This window comes from Misgurnus anguillicaudatus, chromosome 15 (assembly GCF_027580225.2).
Source record: "Misgurnus anguillicaudatus chromosome 15, ASM2758022v2, whole genome shotgun sequence".
NCBI classification, from domain to species: domain Eukaryota; kingdom Metazoa; phylum Chordata; class Actinopteri; order Cypriniformes; family Cobitidae; genus Misgurnus; species Misgurnus anguillicaudatus.
The window spans coordinates 1,647,635-1,670,643 of NC_073351.2; the positions used below are offsets into that span (position 1 = coordinate 1,647,635).

Genomic DNA, 23,009 nt, shown 5'->3' on the forward strand with positions numbered 1-23,009 from the left:
AGCACTGTTAAAGGTATTCTGTATGGCAAAATCAGTAACACATCTGCTGCGGATTTTATTCTCACGGTTACAAGAATCATATAGTATCTGCCTATCATTACAGTAAAACATCTTGTCTGAATAATATGCTCATGCAGGCATTATAGTGGAGATAACAATGAAAGCTTAAAAATATCAGATCAAATCAAATTATAGTGCTTACAGAAACTTGGTTCCACCCTCGTGTGGACCAAATTACTTTCATTTTCTGTGTCCGCAATTTGAGAAGAAAAAAAAGGGTTTGTGGCAATAGATTTTTAGAATGTTCTATATAACAATTTATAAAGTAATTTGTAATGCTCTTGAATTTTGTTTAATGATTATTTGCATAACTTCGTTTTTTACATGACATGTTCATGTTAACTTCAGCGCTCTCTTGTGGCAAAGTTATATACTGATAATATACCGTACTATACATTAAACACTACACATGTCTTTTAATCACATAAATACTCTTGTTTATTTTGCATCTGTGTGTAATGCTTTTTTAGAAATACGGTTATCTAGTAAAACAATATGTAGGCTATTTTACTGAGACTATAAGACATTTAGTTAACTAGTTACTATGTTGCATTGTTTCAAAGCAGCTTTATATGAAAGACAAAAAAATGAAACGGTAAATTATTAAATACGGTTTATATGCATAGAAAAAATCAGGACTGATTGACTGTTGCTATAGAAACTGATCTTAGCTGGTCATGCTGGAAGACCAACTGACCCATCAGCTAAAACCAGGCTGGAAGGACCATCTTATACCAGCTACTTCCATATTAAACCAGCTAGCCAACCAGCTTAGCCAAGCTTCCAGCAAGACCAGGGGTGTATTCCAGAAATCAGGGTTAATTTATCATCAGATTAACCCTGAACTCTGGGTTGATTAACCCAAAGCTTGCTTACTCGTGTATGTCAGTTCTAAAACACAGTTTAAGAGTTAGTTCAGTCAACCCGCTAAAAGAAACCCATGCAGAGTAATCCAAGTACACTGTAAACAATTTATGTAGAAATTACAGTATTACTGGGTATTACTGGCAACTAGCTGCCAGTAACTTACTGTAGATTTTACATTTATGTTATTTACTGGCAACATTTTGTTCAAAGTTAAATGAACATGAAACATTTTCAGTCTTTATCTTCTACAGTAAGTTACTGGCAACCAGCTGCATAATTACAGCAAAAATTTTACAGTGTATGAGGGTAACAACAAAAAGGCATTGTCAATGGATCACCTATTTCATGAGTCACCATGGAAATGCCACATAAATTAAAAGTTTTTTAAAAAGAAAGAACTATAAACCAGTGATTTTTGGCAATATTATCATTTTATGATCTAATTCATTCATTCATTATTACATTTAGAAAATACATACACATCTTTAATAGCCTGTATAATAATCATATATTTTATATGATTTTAAATATGTACTCTTTATGAATATCTTTTTTGGCAAATAAAGTGTAGATTTGTCATAAGGCTTATTTACAGTTTTTTTAAGTGTGATTGTATTGTGTAAGCATAAAATGCACTATAATAATACTCACTATATATTATACTCATCTTACTTCTGCTCCTTTACTGTATGTTCCTAAAAATGGTAACACCCTTTGAGTGACCCTGTAAAATTTTTTGACTCTTCATTGTATAACACTATATCACCTTCATTTCTTAAATTTGCTGATAGTCATATTAATGCACAGTCCTTACAGATTTTCAGTAATTTTGTGTAATGCTTTCCAGTACACTACGCTAAGAAAGATCATTCATTTGCATTGGACGATTAGGATCTGTTGCTGTGACAGAAGTGGAGAATAGAAATGTAACATTAGTGCCCATAGTAAAATGTTCTATATGCTATAATATGCCCTGTATCAATTAATATAATCAAATATCTCCATTTATCTAAAAAGTTATAACTCAGGAAAGTAGCTGCAAAAATACTATTTTTTAAGATAAAAGGTGATTTAGAGAAAGACCAACTGTATCAAATGGAGGCTAAGGATCAGAAGTACATGTTTAAGAAATAAAAATTATACTATGAAATATATATTTATAGTTTCATTTTATTACCTGATTAACTGATACTAGGAAATCTGCCATGTTTGTGTTTGCATGAAGTCTGTGCTTCACCTGTGTCATTCTGTGGGTCAGTGTAAAATCATGCCTGTGCTTCACCTGTGTCATTCAATTAACAAAACAAAATAACCATGGTTAATAAAACAATACAGGCGTGCATCTTGAGAAAAAGCAAGGGAAACAGCATCTGAATTCATGCCATCTGCATTAGTACAAGAAATGACAAGGTTTATAAATGTTATTCTTGACCAATCATTGTTACAGATAACATTTCTATTTTATATTGATGGCAAATTCTGTATGTGTGATAGAGCCACCAGTCATCATGTTAAATGCTGTTAGAAGACATTTTAAACCACTGGTTTATTCTCAGTGTTAAGTGTAGATAAATAAACAGAGTTTCGTGAATGGTTTTCAGCATGAGGATCAGTTGAAGAGAGGTTAAAGCATTGATTGCACAATAAAAGCCTGAAGTCCTATTTGTGTAATGAGATTTTCCAACAATTATTGTCTGCAGACTTGGCTGAAAGTCTTCTTTGGGATCACAGGTTATAAAAGTGACTTTTTTTTGTTCCTACAAAATGCATTTGAGATGTAAGGTGGGCCAGGTGATGTACCCAGTGATCCAAAGTTATGTGTGTGGAAGGGGGGATTACGAATAAGCCAGGCATATTTTGGTTAGTTTTGCTTATTGCCTGTGGATTCTGTAACATAAAGTAAACTTAAATAAGTTCAAACTCAGTTTCTCTGGCAATTTATACTGTAGGCTAACAGTCAGGCTAAGCCTCACTTGTTGCTTAACTAATAACACTGGAATGCCATGATATTACCGCTGACTTTTAGGCATGCTGCCATTTTATTTGATTTTATTAATCACTATCAGTCTAAAATTGAAAGAAAATCAACTTCTTTACTAAATTAAGTAACAACAATAATTTATACAATATAGAAATGTGTTCAGTTACAGTATATGGCATGTGATAGGCCTATCAAATCTTTAGACGTGTCACAAAATAAGTTTCAGTCTTAATTACCCCAGTAGAAGTGAATAGCTACAGCAGTACAGTGGTAAAAAATAGCTTTTAGCTTGAAAACACAAGTGATCAAAAGAATTCCAGTGTAGTGACCCACATTTTTAATATTATTTCCTGATTTCATTTTAATATATACAAAACACACAAGTTTTTATATTTTGTTATAATAAAATAAAATGTTGCTTAGTGCAGTTGTGTGTTACTCCAACTGTGGCCTCCTGTAATCAGCATTTGCATCTGTAAACCAAGGTTAGGACCAAATGGCCCATACAATCAAAAGACTGATACACACATGATGGCTCATACAGTATATCCTGTTTATTGAAAGGTCTGCTATTGTTCAAAGGCCATTTGTTATCAGATAAGGTCTGGCCACAGATGGTAGCTTGATAACAAGAACATCACTCCTGAAGAACCACACCACACAAACACCTTCAGTATAAACTCTTTTCCCCACTTGGTCCTGCGTCTATTCTACATTGGCGAGCCATCCAATGACTTCATCTAACAGAATAATTCTAACAGACTTCAGTGAGATTGGGAAAATGCATTTGAGATAGGGCAAAGGCCTATTATTTTCTTCTTTTTTTAATCAGCACATCTCATCGCTTTACTTTATTAAAAAGATTTAACCAGATATAAGTACTTCATCTAGCAAAAACAAACAATTTAACTTCTGCAGACAGAATATAAGTCAGGGTTAAATAAAGAAATCATCGTCATTTGAACATTGAAGTATATAGGCAGATATGTGAGTCTTTGCAATTGTTCGCTCTTCTTTCAATTAAAGAAAAAAAAGTACATAGAAAAATTAAGCATCACTTTCAAATCAAACCAAACCCTCAGAAACTACCTGCTTTTTTAATACTCTGAAGAAATACACAACATTCAGCAATTAATTAAATTAAATTACATAACATAGATCAGTCTGGTAGAATCCGAAATTTTAATTAAGATTATAATACATAAAATACTTTATGAAAACAGGTATAAAACCTCTGTGACACTGGATTCCTATAGCTCATAGTGACAAGCCCAAGCGTGAGGACACAGCACACATGCAATCTCCCGTTCAGTACATTATTCCCAAGTGAGAGAGAATGTTGTTAGCAGACCTGAAAAGGTTTAAGACATGCATCCTGTCTTTATCAAAAGGTTTGACCTCTGGCCAGCTTCAGCACAAATGTAACACAGATTTGTTGATCTCCGGGTTGGTCCAGTCATTTCTCAGGTCATCCAGGTGGTTGTCGAAGTCAACCAGATTCTCGTATGATCTGCTCTCTAAGAGAGCGGAGGTGATTTTCTGTGCCTCTAGCCAATCCTCAAAGCAGTCACTACAATATAAACAGGGTTAAAGAAAACATCCACTCCTATGTTTTCAGCTTTCTGAGCTGCTGTCAAGAAATCCAGAATGTACTTTGAAGTTTGATGCATGCCGTCATGCATTTAATGTCAAAATGATCATCAACCAAAAAGTAATTACTGGTACTCAAACACAAGCTAAACAAATGGCATTGATAGCATAAATGTTAGTTTGAACAGTAAGTTTAATGATTGGTTTGCCTTCAAAGGTGTATGTTTCTCAGAAATGCACTAAACATTCACTATCCACAAGTGAAAGTGTCAGTAATGGGCTTTGAATTTGAAAGACAGTATGCATATAAAGTCAGCCAGCTTTATCATAAATAAACAACCAAAAAAAGAGAAGGGCTTCAAGCTTTAAGTTTCTAGCTACATCCATAATTACAAAAAGGTAAGATCGCTACCGCTAGTTAAGCAGGTAACTTAGGGGCTGTTTACACTTGGTATTAAGATGTGTTTTCGTCGATCGGATCACAAGTGGACGAGAGAGACACATTACGTTTACACCTGGTATTTAAATCCGTCTCTTTTGTCCACTTTCGACCGCTTCTGTGCTGAATACTAGAGGGGGTGGTCTGTGAGACGGTGGGCGAGTCTCTCTGCTGTCATTCAAACCCGAGCGGGAGTAATTATGAGTTTATGTGGACGCAAACTAATATTATGTCGGAGTGCTCTGCTTGTTTAGCAAGTAAACATGCTGCACAGTGTTTCGTACATGAGTATGTAAGAGCTTTCTTTGAATTTTCAGCGCAATTGATGAAATAGGATCGCGCAAATTTCACACATTTTTAAAACGAAACTACGGAGATCAGCCGCTTAGTTTTATCAATGAAAGGCTAAAAATAGCGCTGTTCACCGAATGTTCACGCCAGAAGTCAAAAAAAACGTAAAACTTTTGTTTAATACCTCAGATAGATAAATGGGCGGAGAGAAGGCAGTCGCGTGTGGCTGTTCGAACGCATTCAACCACATGTGCGTTCCGCAACTCCAAAGCGATCCGATCGAAAGTGGTTTCGACCACCTCTGGATGTGGTTGAAAGTGGTCGAAAGTGGACGAGCTCAAAACGTTTTGAACACCGTTTACACCTGGCATTAACGTCGTCCACTTGTGATCCGATCGACGAAAACACATGTTAATGCCAAGTGTAAACAGCCTCTTATACTTTAATAATTAGAGATGTTGTGCTGGAGTAGTTTTCTCTCCCTCCAGTAGGAGGCGTTGTAGTTGTTACAAGTGTTGTGTTTAACATTTACTAGCATGAGAGTTAGAAAAACAGCACATGTTGAAATATGGCTGATAGCAAAATCCAAAGCATTGCTTGTGAGTATTTTATGTTTAATATGAGCCTTGAAGACAATATTTGTGAACATTTACAAATACAAGATTATATTTGATAGTTTTGATGAATGTTAGCCAGGATTTGCATAGATACATGCGAACATAAATGCTGTTTATTTGTTTCTTTTTGTAGTTTCACTCTGTCAGTAATTGAAGGATACATGAATAAAAGGACATCACACCTGTCAATTTTTGAGGAGTTTATCTATCTGCATCTGCATAGAGTCACAGAATAGTGAAAAAGCAACCTATCTAGGCGACAACCAGTGGATGTTACATCAGCCTCCGCATAATCAATAATGTCTGAAGAAGGGAGAAAAAGCGCAGCATCCGGCTGCTCCAAGAAATCCCGGCACTCCAAGTGCTCTAAAGGTTCAGATAAATCATCTGCCAGTATAGCCGCTCTCAATGCTCGAGCTAAAGCTGAAGCATCTCGTACAAGAGCAGAATTTGCAAAAATGGAAATCGAAATGAAAGTTAAGAAAGCAAAGCTTAAAGTAGAAGAGGTGCGCCTGGATGCTACACTACAAGCACTACAACAGCAGTGCGATGCAGAAGCCGCACAAGCTGAGGCATACACTCTAAAAACAAACGGTGCTATATAGCACCAAAAGTGGTTCTTTGCTCGTATTCATAGAAGAACCGTTTTTAGTGCCATATAGCACCGGTGAAGCACCAGTGAAGCACCTGTGTGGAACCATATAGTGCTATGTAGAACCATATTTGGTGCTATAGTGGTTCTATGTGGCCCCTATGTGGTTCTACACGGGTGCTTCACTGGTGCTTCACCGGTGCTGTATGGCACTGGAAGCGGTTCTTCTATGATTGCGATCCAAAGCAACAGTTTTGTTTCTATATAGCACCGTTTGTTTTTTAGAGTGTATGTCTTTGAGAAAGCGGCCACTGATCTTGAAGAAGAATCTGCTTTGGGGTCAGTGAAAGTAGATTCCACGGAACATACTCGGGACTATGTAAAACACCAATTAATCTTAAAAGGCAGATTCAAGTCCATTTGGCAACACAGAGCACAATGATACTCCAGCAACAAATGTCCCATATGAGCCACCAAAACAAGAACCAGGCCAGTCTACGGACACAGAGTACATCCATCTACCCCCCGAGTGCAGACAAACGTAAAGGTGTTCCCCAACTTTCCCAAAGCGTTCCTTTGCAGAAACTTTCATTCGGAGCATTACCGACACGTCAAAGTACGGGATTCACTCCACAAGATGGCAACATGACTGATATAGCCAGGTTTCTAGCACAGCGTGATTTGCTCACTGGTGGCTTCAGAAAGTTCAGCAACAAGCCAGGTGACTATTGGGGATGGAAATCTTCATTTAACAATGTTATTGATGATTTGAACCTGTCTGCTAGCGAAGAATTTGACTTGTTGATCAAATGGGTCGGAACAGAGTCCGTTCAATATGCAAAGCGTCTGAGAGCAGTGTATACACTGCAACAAATGACTTTCTTACTTAGTATTTTTGTCTTGTTTTCAGTAGAAATATCTAAAAATTCTTAAATTAAGATGCTTTTTCTTGATGAGCAAAATGACCTAAGTAAATAAGTCTAGTTTTAAGACAAATAATATACAATTTAAGTGAAATTGTCCTTAAAACAAGCAAAATTATCTGCCAATGGGGTGAGAAAAAAAATTGTGAAATAAGATTTCTTTTTTCTTAAACACCTAATTCAAGTAAAATTTTCTCACCCCATTGGCAGTTATTTTGGCTTGTTTTAAGCACAAAATCACTTAAATTGTATATTTTTTGTGTAAAAACTAGTATTATTTTCTTAGGTCATTTTGCTCATCAAGAAAATACATCTTGATTTAAGAATTTTTAGATATTTCTACTGAAAACAAGACAAAAATACTAAGTAAGAAAGTCATTTTTTGCAGTGTATTAACAGACCCTCCGAAGGATTGGGTAAAGTATGGGAAAGACTGGATGAGTGTTATGACTCCCCTGAAGCCCTGGAGAAGGTGCTACTCGACAGACTTGAGCGTTTTCCGAGAATCTCCAATAAAGACCCATACCTCTTGAGAGAACTTCAGGATCTTCTTCAAGAGATAGAGACAGCAAAGGATGAAGGTTATATCCCAGGACTACTGTACCTCGACACTGCAAGGGGCATTCATCCTGTTGTGGACAAGTTACCCTTCGGTTTGCAAGAAAAGTGGATGACGTATGGATCTTAATACAAGGAGGAGCATTCTGTATCGTTTCCACCATTCTCAGCATTTGTCGCCTTCATTAGCAGGGAATCAAAAATGCGCAACGACCCAAGCTTTAAGCATTCAGTGCGGCCCGGTCTTGTACCCACTAAGATGAGGTTTCAGGACCAGCAGAGTAAGAGAGAAGCAATCTCAGTCATCCGGGCCGAAGTGGTCAGCACTGAGCCAAATCCAACAGCAGGAACAAACATCCATGACCCAAATAAAGAATGCCCAATTCACAAGAAACCTACGTTTGGCATGACCAAAGGCTGTTTCCCGTACAAGCTGAGAACCTGTGCAGGCCTGGAGGAAGCTACGGGGAGGAGAGCATATAACTTCATCGTTGAATCAGTTGATCGCAAGTCATGCCTAAAGCTCCAAACACTTATCGAATGTGACATGCTGCCGGACAATCGCAATGAGATTCCTACACCTGAAGCTGCTTGTAACCATTCCCACCTCCAAGACATTGCATCCGACATTCCAGATGTTGATCCTGAAGCTAAGATCCTGCTTCTCATTGGTAGGGATGTTATTCAAGCACACAAAGTTCTTGACCAACGCAATGGATCCCCAAATGCACCCTTTGCTCAGAAGCTAGCTCTAGGATGGGTGATTATTAGAAAACATTTGCTTGGGCGGAGCTCACAAACCCGTACAGGCCAGCGTTTTCAAGACAAACATCTTGGACAATGGTCGCCCGAGACACTTCCTTCCATGCAAAAACTTTATCCAAGTAAAGGAACGCATCATCCCACACAGCCACAAGTTCAGTCTCCCAAACCATACTAAGAACACGTCTATTGGAGAAACCGTGTTCCAACAAACAAGTTTGGATGAGAGTAGGGCTGCACGATATATCAAAAATGTATCGCCATCGCGATAACTGTGTAAGCCATATGCATATCGCAGGGAGCTGCGATAACTTGCATTTATTTTACGTGTCTATCATTTGTGTGTTGCATGCTTAGATCGTCCAAATTACACCGATCAGAAGGTGGTTCCCACACACTTACTTTACTTGGGCGGCTCTCTCAAGTATATTAAGAACTGCCCACGTATATTTAGCATCAAATTTTGTCTTTTTTATCAACTTTATAATCCATAGACCTGCATTGTCATTAATAAACTATACATTTTATTGTATAAAGTTAGTCTTTCTACACCTCTCACAATGTTAATAAATCCCTTTAAAGGGGGTCATATTCACAAGTTCATTCAGCTTTGTTCATGTCAAAGAGAAAGGAAAGAGAGTTTGGAGTGGTTGGATTTATGAAATTAATATAAATATTCAATAAACCAAAGTACTGCGTTATGGTCACACATTACTAGTTTTTTTTCACATGTATAGCATAGTTTAATTACATCTTAAGAATATGCATTACCTTTTTATTTCATTGCATATCTAAATGCTAAAATAAAAGCAAATAAAAAATAATTTCTCTAAGTAAGACATATCGCAAGGCATATCGCCATCGCACCCACCAACAGAACTATCGCATATCGCATATTTTCTCATTATCGTGCAGCCCTAGATGAGAGACCTGGTTACTCTCAAGAAGAAATGGCCTTCATGCAGATAATGAATAAGGAAGTCTATCAGGCTAATACAAATAGCTGGGTTGCTCCGCTGACCTTTCATTCACATAGGCGACGCCTTCCCAACAACAAGCAACATGCCGTGCAGCGCCTAGCTTCAGTTTGTGAATATGCTGAACAAACGTCCTCATATGAGAAGTCACTTCCAAGAATTTATGCAAACCCTTTTCGACAATGGCCATGCGGAAATAGTGCCACCCCTTACTGGACAAGAAGAGTGTTGGTACCTTCCCTTCTTTGGAGTGTATCACCCCCGCAAGCTGGACCAAATAAGGGTTGTCTTTGACTCTAGCGCGCGACATGAAGGAGTGTCCCTCAATGATGTCCTTTTTACCCTCTTCTTCTGTCTCCCTGCAATCGAGTACTGAGGCCATCTCTGTCATTCAGAAGGCTCAAGAAACCCTGGCCTCATCTAACTTAAGGCTGCATAAGATTGCCTCTAATGACATCACAGTAATGAAAGCATTCTCCAAGGAGGATCTTGCAAAGGGTCTGAAAGATCTCGACCTAGGAGCAGATAGTCCACCAATGCAAAGGAGTCTTGGAATAAGCTGGAACATTGCAACAGATGAGTTCACCTTCCAAGTGTCTACTGCTGAAAAGCCCTACACTCGTAGAGGGGTACTTTCCATCATTAACAGTTTGAATGACCCTCTAGGTTTTGCAGCTCCGGTCAGCATCAAAGGCAGAGCTCTTTTGAGAGAGCTTTCAAAGGATGCAGGTAAATGGGATGACTCACTTCCAGAACGAATGCGAGATGAATGGAGTACATGGAAGGAATCCCTGAAGCATCTTGAACAAGTGCGAATACCAAGAATGTATATATCCATATCATTCTGTGGTGCAGCCAAAAGGGAGCTCTGTATATTCTGTGACGCCTCCACCAAAGCTATTGCTGCCGTAGCTTATGCAAAGGTCACAGATACAGAAGGCAAGAGCGAGCTTGGCTTTGTGTTTGGCAAAGCTAAACTTGCCCCACAACAAGAGATAACTATTCCGAGGCTGGAATTATGTGCAGCTGTTCTTGCCATCGAGATTGCAGACTTGATTTCAGAGGAGATCGATGTTACATTCCATTGTACAAGGTTCTTCACAGACAGCAAGGTAGTACTTGGATACATACAAATTGAATCCAGAAGATTCTATGTCTACGTGTGTAATCGAGTTCAAAGGATTAGAAAATCATCCAGCCCAGAACAATGGCCGTTTTAGCTCCCACAAAGTGTTTGCTATATTTTGCATTTCATCTTTATAGGTCGTTGGTACATGTTTTTGTACTCTGTTGTAGGGGAGAGCAGGGTAAGTTCTCACATGGGTAAGGGGGCGTGCACACCAAAGCTTTTATGCCCGGCGCATGTTCTCAATGGTTTACAATGGAAGCTCTGCGTTTTTCAAATAAGCCAGCAGCTAGCGGTTTTTCTTCCGCACTGAAAACCGGCGCTCAGCGTTTTTCCGCGCTCAGCCCTGAGCGCCGAGAGTTGAAAAATATTCAACTTTGATTGAAAAGCTCCGCTCAATGTCAGTTCTCACATGGCCGTCCAATCACAGTGGAGGAGGGGTGGGATCTTACCACAGCAACCAACTGGCTCACAGCTAAAGTATTACAGCTACCAAAGCGCTCAGCTGAAAAAGCTGGCACTCGGCGTTGTCCAGGCATTTTCAGCTGCGTTTTAAAGTTTTGGTGTGCACAACCCCTTAGTTGTCACACTCTTCATAACTTCAATACTAGAGGTTGCATCTCAAAAAATCAAACAGCCACTTTGAGTGACGGCTTAGCTGGCTGAGATTTTAACGCAAGTACGTCATCACCTCTGTCTGTGTATAGCCCACTTGAATTACAGAAACGTGTATGTGATCTCAACATATTGGCCCCATGAAGTGATCTTTAGATTTTACTATTAATTATGATCTAATATAGATCAAACTCAAATGAACTCCATTAAAGCAAACTGCTCAAATAATTGTACAGAACATACATAAACACTCGGGTCGGCATAAAACAGATGTAAAGTGATTGCGTTGGTTATAAAGTATACTCACGTGCTTGGCTCTTTGCACTTCCACTTGCTGTCCTGATGATCATAGATGAGGAGGACGGGTACAAAACACTCCATTGTAAATCTGCTGTTATCCAGCTGAAGTATGATAAACAATGCAAACTTACGGTCAGATCACGTGCTATGGTTGTAATATTGTGACTTAAATAAGACATAACTAATGTCAATTACCATGATCATTGTGGCCTCACTGAAGTTTTCAGAGATTCTGGTGGCAACCTTCTCAGCTACCTGATTTGGTCTAAAACAGTTGAAAACATCACAACACACACACCCCCACATACAGACAATTACAGAGTAAACAATAAATGGCACAAACTTTACCTGGCCTCCTTAATACGCTCATTTGCTTGATAATAGCCAGCAATGACATATTTGTTCTCTTTGCACCATGTGTCAATCTGAGAAAAGAAAACAAACTTTATTAGATTTGTAATGTAGTCATTACCACAGCTTCTTTGTGATTTTAATTACAGATCTTACAGTTTTACACAATGATCTAAAACTTAAAACCCAAGTAGAGAATGTCGGCCGTGGATCAAGCAGTGTGGAATTCACAACTAAATATCAACAGGATTAAAGGGACAGTAAGTAGGATTATCCCCCATCTAGAATTTGTATTTTGCTTTCAAACGAATAGTCTCTCTAGCGCCTCGCTTTTCCAAATGCGTGTTGCAACTACAGTAGTGTTATGTACTCACTGATTTCCTTGTCCAGTTCAGCTGGTTCATGAGTTCTGAATGAAAACGCGTTATGGAAACGGGTTGTGGAAGGCGGGTGCTTTTTGTCCCTCTCTGCTTTTATAAAGCCTACTGAGTACCCTAATCAATCGCGGCTCTCCTAGGGTTAGTTCTATAAGCGGGAGAATGTTTTCATTGCAAAGTGGTCAAGCTGATGTCTTGTGTGTATTCCACTGTTTGATTTGTAATTATTATTAGATTATTTTTACAAATTTCACTTACCCTGCTATGCATAAAGCTTTTCCTCAATTTGTGTTTTCTCCATTTGAATGTTCAGCGTATGAGGCGGCTGCTGCTTGCGCTGAGACCTAGCATTATAGGCTTTAGCTAACTTTTCTCTAATCGGTTGCATATTATGTCATAGATATATTCCTTGAATGCATAATGCAGTCCCTTTTGTATTTTTCTCTCAGATTTTTACATGTTCGTCGAAAAATGAGGAGTTATCTCCTTGGGAATGTCTAACACCGATGCATACCTAGTAGACTTGCCAGGTGCAAAAGCTTGACCGGCGAAGCACCAGTAACTAAGGAGACCGAGGCTTAGCGAAGGGTCAATTGAGAAGTATTTTTTCTCTTTCACCGATGTTGTTTTAATAAAATAAAAATATAACTCTTGTGTTTTTTTGTTGGGGGCTCGAAGGGTGTAATTCCATGTAGAATTGCCACTGGCCCCGACATGCAAAAGAAGAAGTAAAGCAGGTGTCCCTTTGACATTTAGCAGTATATACGTTTATTGATACACACCTTTATTCATAAATGAATCATTTATTCTTCCTACATAATTATTTTATCAAAGACTTTTGAAATATGTATTCTAATGTCTTACACTTAAAGGTGCAGTGTGTACATTTTAGCAGCAGCAGTGAGGTTGCGAATTGCAACCAACGGTTAAGTCCACTGCTCACCCCTTGCTTTTGAAAGACATACGCTGCGTCCGAAAACTCAAGGCAGTGACTCGTTGCCTCGCTGCCTCATGAGGAAATGACTTCGGAGGTATGAAGGCAGCTCAGAGAAAGACTTTCGGACACACTTCAAAGGCAGCGTGTTTGAAATATAAACAGAGAGCGCCTTTATATTTGAAAACTACAATACTAATTTCTCGCTAGAAATGCAATTAAAAGGTGTAAAAAGTGAAAATCTACCTTTATTTACACTAAATTGGTGGTCCAGTCACGTCCTTGGCCGCCATTTTATTTTTTCGAACTGGACCGGGCTCGACCAATCACATTCTTCATGTACGCCCACGCATAGGTATCTCAGGAGACAGGAAGTAAACCTAACATTGAATTCGGACATGCCTTGATGCCTTCCTGCCTTGGAAAGCTGCCTCAGAAGGCAGCAATTTAGAGTTTTCAGACGCAGCCATAGAGAAGCTACGGTAGCTGCCACAGGACAAACATGACATCGTCGGAGACAACTTAGTAAAAAAAATGTCTGTCAAGGGCTTCTGTACAAAAATTACGGCACAAAATGGCGACTTCCATGTAAGGGGACCCTCTTTGTATGTAGATAAAAAGGTCTCTTCTAAGGTAATAAACACATAATAGTTCATTATGAAAGGTCTTTATACACCCCTGATAATATTGTTTTGTATATTATTATGCATTTCTGTCAAGAGATCCTTCTAAAAATTACACACTGCACCTTTAAGACATTTTCAACAATATAGTTTCTTACAACTGGATAAGCATTCACATGCAAAATATTGAAGTAACGTTAAACTCAAGTGTACCGGCGCCAGTGAAGGGGTTTAAGGAATTTTGCAGCTTTAAATGGAGCAGCTCGTGATGGCTAACAGAATATGAACTTGGAAGTGTTCATGAGGGAAAGCGCAGTGTAAATGCCAGTGTATATCTTACCAGTGTAAGTGCAACCTCCAACATGGGAGCGAGCGCGAGCGTCCCATGGAAGAGCGGCACGCAGTCTACGCAGAGCGTCGCGTCTCTCGCGCCGTCTTTCCGCTTGAGCTTCTCGGCCACCAGTAGTCCGTTAACGGCACAGTGGGGATACTTAGCGGCGTGCAGCAGCATCTTACTGTACGCCTGAGTGCTCAACTTTAAGGGCATGTTTACAGATCTAATGCCCCTTTCTTCAACGAAACCTCTTAACAGGGGCGTTAGCTCGATACCGTGATATGTATGGATAAATAAAGCGTTATGTACTCTGACTGACACTGTCACTAAACTAAAGCACCTGATTATTAAAAGTCCATGCAACACGCCGCACGCCCGCTTACTACACGTCAGTTGCCTCCATTCTGGAGCTAACGTGTGCAGCTGATCCTGGGCCAGCTGGCCATCCCTGTCTCCCTATGATATTGTGAGTGAGCATCCGGAAACTGGTCCTGAATCAGAAATGACCGTTTCCGCACATATGAATCGGAGCCAAAATGGTTTCTGTAGGAAAAATAGTTTAAAAGAGCTAAATCGTAATAATGTAAGTATAAAGAAAAAATCCTAAAGTAATATGTGATATTTATTTAACATTACGTTTGTGTTTTTATAAAATTATATTGAAGCATAATGTAAAATGTATTTTCATTTTGTCACCCAAAATGCTTTGCGTTGTATTTCCGCTTGTATTCCGTGTCACTTCCTTTATCCTTCTCTGAGCGGGCGACGGACGTACGGTAGTGTAAGGTGTGTGTAAGGAAACAAAATCCTTTATAATATTGCAAAATTTGTAAAAAATTTTGTAAAGCTTTTTATTTTTTGTTTTAAGAAACCGTTGGTTATTTCCCTGTGTGTGTTTTGAGAGTGGTTGTTATCTTTTCAGGTTGTATAAGTGACATTGAATGATAGTGATTTCTGCTTTATTTTAGCATTAGCTGTAGATCAGTACATGTGCTATATTTTTTTAAACCCAACGCGGCAGATTACACACGCACACAATGATCTAAAGTTACGGCGGTTATGAATGTACTTTGGTGTATTGTGGAATTGAAGGTGATTGTTTAGTTGTTTACCGAAGCTCAATGATATTTTGACCTTGGAGTGAGCCAGCTAGCTAACGTTGTAAATGTAGTGTTTTTAGCTAATGCCCAGCGTTCCGTTTGTATTGATACATTATGATGTGCTATTCTAGTTACATGTTATTTAAACGTAGTTAAAATAATGCTATTGTATTTCCATTTTTAATCTGTAAGTTACACCAATGCAGAAAGCAAAAGGAACAATAACACATATATTTCATATTTATTTGACACATCTTATTGAACATAAATTTTACGTTAAATTGAATAGGGGCAAGTTGACATTGAAAACACTATGTACGATTTTTGAATTAAAATATCCAAAAATCACTGGCACAGTTTAATATTTAGTGTTTACTGGTTTACTTGCATTATCCCAAATGTTTGAATCCAGAGAAATTAGCAGTTTTAATCAGTGTACATCCAGATTTAAGCCCCTGGTGTAAACTTGCCCAGTATACGTTTTCCCCCGATATTTTATGCCGATATGTTTGGACGATTTTCTGTTTGTAAATAATAATCAAAATGTCCTCATCGTGAGCAGATATTTTAAATGTGTAAATGTCACACTTAAAGCCAAAGTATTTTAGAAAAATTATGACTGGTCTTTCTGAAGAGTTTAAAACCTCCTCCACACCATGCATTATCAAACACAGATAGTACTTGACACAATGCTGTTAACATTTCTTGCTCTTTGCTCTGTTTTTTTTTACCATGGCTTTCATTGCTTTGTAGGATAAAATAGTAGACCTGATAAATAGTTTTATTTTAAGTCTCTTTAAGTTTAGAATGTTATTTAGGACAAATCTTTTTAAAGCACCATTACAATCTGTTTTCTGAGGTGTTGTGAGGGGCTGATTGTGCTGACAGTGACGTCACGTAAATTCATTGTTGGACAGATCTGTTGGTCATTTTCTGTCACACAAACTTTAAGATCAGCACTCATTAATCTCTTTAAATGAGCCCAATCTTTGTGACCACACTGACGGTGCACCGCGAAACATAAGCTGTCTCGCATGCCTCAAGGAGAGATCTGCTTGCAAGAGGTGCCATCACGAGTTTTACAACAACGCTTAGGTGCTCGCATATGTGCCTGCCTATTAACCGGCCTAATTTGCAGCACAAACGGCCAAAGCGTTTTTTTTATATTCCAAAAATCGTCTGATTTATCGGCCAGCCAATCAATCGGTCAATCTTTACCCAGTACAATTGATTTCTTATTCAAATAATCACTCTACCAGGCTGTCAGGGCAGCACTGATTTGCATCATTTACAGGATATTCACAAATTAGGATGGATAACGAAAAGTTTAGAACAAACATCAAGAATACAGAGAAAGGGAATTAAACATAATGGTCCAGGAAATACTCCTTAGCTTTCTGTTTATGGAAAAAAAAGAAGAAAAGATGATGTGTTTGCAAACACTGTGTATTATCATTGTGTATGTTGGATTGTCCTGTCTCTTACATAATCTTACTACCGGTATGTGGCATCAAACAAGTAGCTTTTGTGTTTCTAGCTAAGTGACTACTGACTAACCTTTTAAATTAGTCTGTCAGCTTCCTCCTCTATATGGTCAAAACGTTTTGGGATGCCTAATTCTAATAAACTGGTTTGACTACTTTAGTAATTTCAGTAAGCACAAATCTTTATGCTGTAGCACATAATGATATTTTAGAGAATTGTGTGCTTCAAAATAGGGTATCTTCTACCTCTAAAACATTGAAATCGGATCATCAAAAGGGAACAAACTTTTTACTTGCAGTCATGTATAAAACACGCGTTATAAATGTGAACAGTCAATGCAAAAAATAAATTAAATGTAAATAAAAATTTTTATGTAGCAATAGCATAAACATTCATAGACTTGCGAATTATTTTCCAAAACCAGTTCAGTGAAAGTCCCACCCTGTAGATAATCTAATTGGTTAAATGTAGGCGTTGATGGGTACAAGGCACTTGGAATCAATGGAAAACGTTGCTTAACTAGTGTCAGTGCATAAGCACCAACAGGTACTTGCACACTGAGTGAGACCATCAGCATATGTGCCTGGGCTTAGCCCGGATGGCACCGGCCCAATTTAAACCATGATTGCTTTATTATGAATGTACACACATGAAGTCAACACCGAATAATTTTGAAGAACATTAACTTGTCAACAGTCCGTCAATAATTTCCATTTTTGGGTTTTATTATACTTCTGTGTTGGACCAATGCCGTATAGGCTATGCATCAGTTTTCATTAATACTTCTACATCGTTGTTCGCGTTGACATGCAATTACACTTGCATGTTACTGCTGTAAACTACAGTATCAAGGCAAAAGCCAAAGTTGAAGCAGATTGTTGTGTGCATTGTTGGAGATGCATCAGCAGTGATGGTGGTAAAAATACACTTTTGTTGCAGCCTAATAATTGCTGCTCAACTTCGTCCAACTACAGTGCTTGCATTATCTGAGGATTAACCTGTTAGTTTTGATGAGGTACAAGGCTACGCACAGCCTTCAACATAGCTGCGGCGTAGGTCTGACGCAAAAGAATAAATCGTGCTTATAAAAGGATAGTTCACATAACTTACCTCATCATTTACTTACCTTCATGTTGTTCTTAACCTTTGCCTTTGTAAGATGCCAAGACTGTTACTTAAAGCAGCTGAGGGATGCTGGATGGTGCTGGTTAATGTATGCGCACACATGGTTAATTATTAACTGAATGTCCACACACAAGTTAATCGCTCGCCATAATAGATTTGTTTTATTGTAACTGGTCTTCATTTTAATTAAATGCATGTATGTGATTCATATCCGTTTATTTCCACATAATAATAAGGCCTAAAACCGATATGGGAATCTATGCGCTTTTTTCCTGCTTACACATCTGTGGGTTATATCCAATCTGTGCCACATGAGGGGAAAAATTTGAATTAAGTAACTTCAAACATGCCGTGCAATTTCACAAACGTTCCTTACCAAAAACATTATTAGGTGAGACAAAAGAATGGCACTGTTACATTTTTAGATATGTCAGTGATATGCCAGTGAAAATGACATATGGATGGCATGGTGTTTTTGCTTAAATATGTTTTAATGTAATTTTATCTCTAGTGTAAATATACCCAAGAATGTGCAAATATTATAGTTTAAGTGTATCATACATATATGAACGTGTCTTGTTGTTCATACACAGGATGTTGGCGACTAGAGCATTTCGTCTTCTTGGTAACCGGGCCTTGTCGACTTCCATCTGCCTTCGTGGTGGACATGGTAAGTACATGCCAACAGAGTTCCTCTTTCAGATAATAAATAAATCCTTGCTGATTGCTTTCAGTTGCTTACAAGTTATTGAATGGATTGTGTAATGATTTTGTTGATGTTAGGAGTTGCCAAGGTGGAGGACTACGCACTCCCTGCATACTTTGATCGGCGAGAGAGCCCTCTTCCTGACATCAAGTTTGTGCAGCAGTTGAGTGCTGAGCAGAAGTCTCTAATAGAGAAGGAGAAAGGCTCCTGGGCTGCTCTGTCCAAAGAGGAGAAGATTGCATTGTGTGATATGACCACTATATAAACAATCATGATTTCTGAGTGTTGTTTTCTTGGTTTTATGCTCATTTCTTGATCAATGATTTGCATTGTATCGCATCAGCTTCAAGGAAAGCTTTGCTGAAATGGGAAAGGGAACAGGCGAATGGAAATCAGTAGTTGCTGGAATTTTCTTTTTTATGGGATTCACTGGCCTTGTTGTCTTGTGGCAGAGAAAGTATGGTAAGTTTTTAATGAAACAGTATTCAGCAGTTTTGTCAATAATTTTATCTATGCCAAAACAGGATTTATTATTGGCATAATATTGTGTTTCGTCTCCTTTTAGTTTTTGGAGATGTTCCCCATACCTTTGACGCTGAGTACAAGCAGAAAGAACTACAGAGAATGCTTGACATGAGGATCAACCCTGTCCAGGGCTTTTCAGCCAAATGGGACTATGAAAACAATACCTGGAAGAAATAAATCAATGTTTCTTAAATCTGTTGGACCATGTTGCACGACTCAATAAATTAACTAATAAACAGTTAAGTCTGTATTTATTTGCTCACATGATAACTCTGAATACATGTTGGAAGGTTGCTTCCTCTTAAGGCTCCAGTGTATTATAAAAATAAAATTTCATGATGTATCACAGCTCTTGCATTATTGTCATTACATGTAAACAGTCTTTCTGAGCCTATTGGGAATATTTTTTTCTAAAAAAAGTTTCTTGCTGCCAGAAGGGACATAGATGTTGAATACATTTTAATCTATTTTAACCTTTATTGGGAAATCTTACTTCCTTGTCTGTAATTTTAGATATAAAGTCAAAAGTGCCCCAATGTGGAATTAAAATACACTAGTCAACAATTAAAGTGTTATCAAAACCTTTCATAAAAGTTTCTTAAAACTTATACCCAATACCTGTTCTTGTTTGATGAACTTTTTGGATCCACTTCAAATGTTGACCTAGTTTAGATACTCTGCCAGATACATGGGATAACAAACATTAAAACAATGTTAAAACTAATCTTTTATTTTTTTATGTTACATATTTGACAAATGTTTCCTGACAGAATATGATGTTTGTATTGACGTTAAGAGACATCTTGTATTTCCGATATGCCTTGGACATTCTTTAACAGAGTGTGTACCCGTAAAAGCTAACATGGATTTCCACCGTAAGGTTTATACTTGTATCTATTGGATTTTTTTTAACAAAACTCAATCAAATTTATCTTTAGTGTTGTTTATGTTTGGCCAATGAATTATGCTCACATAACAAGAGTAGGAAGGCAGAAAGAGTTTGTAGCCACTATTGTGGCTAAGAAAAAGTTTAATTTAATAGTTGTTGAAATTTTTCAGGTTATGTGTATGAACGCAATATCAATAATCATGGGGTTTTTATATCACTGGTATGTCAGTACAGTATTGTTGTATACATAACTTGTTGGTTTAGTTCTTTTGTATTTATCTAATACGTTTTTAATTACAAAGACTCACAATTGTTAAATCTGGAAGTCTGTGTGCTGGAATTCCCTTAGTTAAAAAACAGCTTTTTGACGGAATAGTAAATAATATTTTGAGTTTTGACAAAGCTTTCTGGAAAATCATACTTTTTAGACAAGGAGAATGGAGTGTGTTGCACAGTATAAAAGGTGGGTCATGAAAAGGTACTTGGCTGGTGAATGACACTAAAACGTAATGGCTAGCAATGATACTGGGATTGATAGTCTTGCCATAAGATATTTTGATATTGAAATTAAAGTAACATTTTCTTCATACAGTAAAAATAAAAGTTAAAAATGTACTTGCTCCTAAGAGAAGAGACTCTGCATTTTTCCCGCACACTTCTGGTGGGTCCTCAAATAGATTATACCTGTCTTGTGGGTTGTGAAAAGAAAAGTTTGCCAACCCCTGACCTAGACCACAAGGGTGATGCAAAAGTGATTTTAAACAGCATATGCTATGCTATCACTATTATATGTAGGCCTTGCTATAGGTAGGCTAAGGTCGCCACACCAGTAGGTGGTGCTAAATCTCCATTGTTAAGTGTGATTTCCAATTTTGCCAGCACAAAATCACTTGTTTTATAAAAACACGTAATGTACGTTAAATACGTAATTTAAACTACGCGATAACGAGTTAGTTTGACACATTTTGCACACATTTGTTTTCTTTCGACCTTTAATTTTTTTTTATTTTTTATTAATGAACATTTATTGTACATTCATATGAATACAACATTAAATTTGTCACATGAACATACGAGGGGGGGGAGGGAGGGAAAGGGGGTGGTATCAATAAGTCAGTTCATATCAAGTTTGAGTAGCAAAGAGTTCATCATAGAAAGAAAGAAGCATCATGTTTTTCTTGTTGTTAATTCTTCGAAGCGTGGATAAGAGGTACTGAAATTCAATGAGAAACATTTTAAATATTGGTTTTTCTTTTTTGAATTTCTGTTTGTGAATGTAATGTTTGGATACAAGTATAAAAAATTGGTAACAAATTCAATACATTTCTGTTTGTGTGTAAAATAAAAAACAATATATCTTTTTGTAAAAATGTAAGAATTATCAAGAAAAGCAAGGTGATTAGATAACATCAACCAGAAATTACGTACATACTCTTTCGACCTTTCATGCTGATTTGTCCCGTGTTGTCGTGACGTCATGGTTTCGGTAGTGATGGGAGAAACGAAGCTTTTCGAAGCTTCGAATCAATTGAACCAATTGCTTCGAAAAATGATTAAGTTTTTCGAAGCCTCTCGAAACCCACACACGCTGGCGACCCCTGCTGGTCAAAATAGTGTAAAAGCAGATGTGGCGAAACATTTTACACTTTTTTTTTTACAAAATAATAGCAAGATTTTTATTAAAATATGTTTAAAAAAAAGTACGTAAGACATAGTTAAAAGTCTATTATGTGTTTTTAGTTTAATTTAGGGCAAACAACTGAATAAAACTAACTACCCTTTTAATTATGCAAATTTTTGTCATTAAATCTGTCTATAAACAAAAAGTAGACAACATGGCAGTGTTATTAGTCAGAAGGATAAATGTTTAATGAACTTTCATAATAAAACTGACCCGAGTTCACCTAAACTTATTAGACACTGGTCATGTGATCAACTCCCCCTACTGGTGAACCGTCGGATTTTCGAAACGTTTCGAAACAGTTATGACGTAATGAAGCCTCGTTTGCTAAAATCACGTGACTTGGGCCAGTTTGAAACAAGCTCCGAACCACTGATTCGAAACAAAAGATTCGTAAATGTTTCGAAACCTCATGAAGCAGTGCTTCGAAAACGACCATCACATAGGTTTCGGCGGAGGACCGGAAGTTGTGTCCGTAGTTCAAAATATTTGTGTTGCCTTTTTTGCCTGTTATTTTTTAGCTTTATTGATGGTGTTTACAGTTTGGTTCGTAACAAGATGACGCAGATTTGCGGTCATATACAAGCTTTACTATTATATAAATCTACATAAACGAGTAAATCATGGGAAACGGAATGAATAAGGTAATGGAAGTAATATTAATGTATCTGTGCAACGTTAAATGTCTGCAGGTTTATTTTTAACTCATTTGATATGTCTCAGTGAGATAGTGTTTCACATGTGAGTCACTTTATTGTGTTATGCTCCCCAAACAGTACCTTAGTGGGATCAGGGTCATAAATATATATTCTGAACATTAAAATCTTACTAAAACTTCAAACATTGCATAACTATGTTTTAAAGCTATCATAGACGTGCACGTTCTGCTAGTGGCTTTTAACGTAAGATAAGAGCAATGTAACGTGTGCTAAAAACAACAACTTTTATTTACAAACAAAATACTCACGGAGCGTTACAATATATTCAAGTTAATATAGAGTAAAAGTTGTTATTCTATATTACCTTGAAACTTTAATATATAATAAAATGTGTTTGTTACTCAAATTCCTGCTGGATTACACCGCTAGTATGTTTTTAGTAAATTCTTCCAAGCACTTTTTAAAGTAAATTTTTAAGTTTTACTTTCATTAGTGCTGTTCATTGGGTGCTACCTAGAAATT

The 23,009-nt window shown here is 37.5% G+C and overlaps 3 protein-coding genes across 3 annotated transcripts in view; 2 read left to right on the forward strand and 1 right to left on the reverse strand.

Moving 5' to 3' along the window:
- dusp22a (dual specificity phosphatase 22a) overlaps positions 1-23,009 on the forward strand; it is a 390,938-nt gene that overhangs the window by 332,175 nt on the left and 35,754 nt on the right. The window contains exon 2 of the mRNA XM_073853283.1: positions 22,275-22,472. Within this exon, the coding sequence (XP_073709384.1) occupies positions 22,452-22,472 (21 nt within the window). The 5' untranslated portion in view covers positions 22,275-22,451. The remainder of the gene's footprint in view (positions 1-22,274; positions 22,473-23,009) is intronic.
- emc8 (ER membrane protein complex subunit 8) lies at positions 3,443-14,811 on the reverse strand. The gene is made up of 5 exons (XM_055173415.2): positions 14,324-14,811; positions 12,047-12,123; positions 11,894-11,963; positions 11,706-11,800; positions 3,443-4,478 (listed from the first exon to the last, which is right to left on the reverse strand). The coding sequence occupies exons 1-5, from the start codon at positions 14,528-14,530 to the stop codon at positions 4,319-4,321; spliced, it is 609 nt and encodes a 202-aa protein (XP_055029390.1). The 5' UTR covers positions 14,531-14,811; the 3' UTR covers positions 3,443-4,318.
- cox4i1 (cytochrome c oxidase subunit 4I1) lies at positions 15,022-19,606 on the forward strand. The gene is made up of 5 exons (XM_073853281.1): positions 15,022-15,103; positions 18,621-18,697; positions 18,811-18,969; positions 19,058-19,195; positions 19,299-19,606. The coding sequence occupies exons 2-5, from the start codon at positions 18,622-18,624 to the stop codon at positions 19,433-19,435; spliced, it is 510 nt and encodes a 169-aa protein (XP_073709382.1). The 5' UTR covers positions 15,022-15,103; position 18,621; the 3' UTR covers positions 19,436-19,606.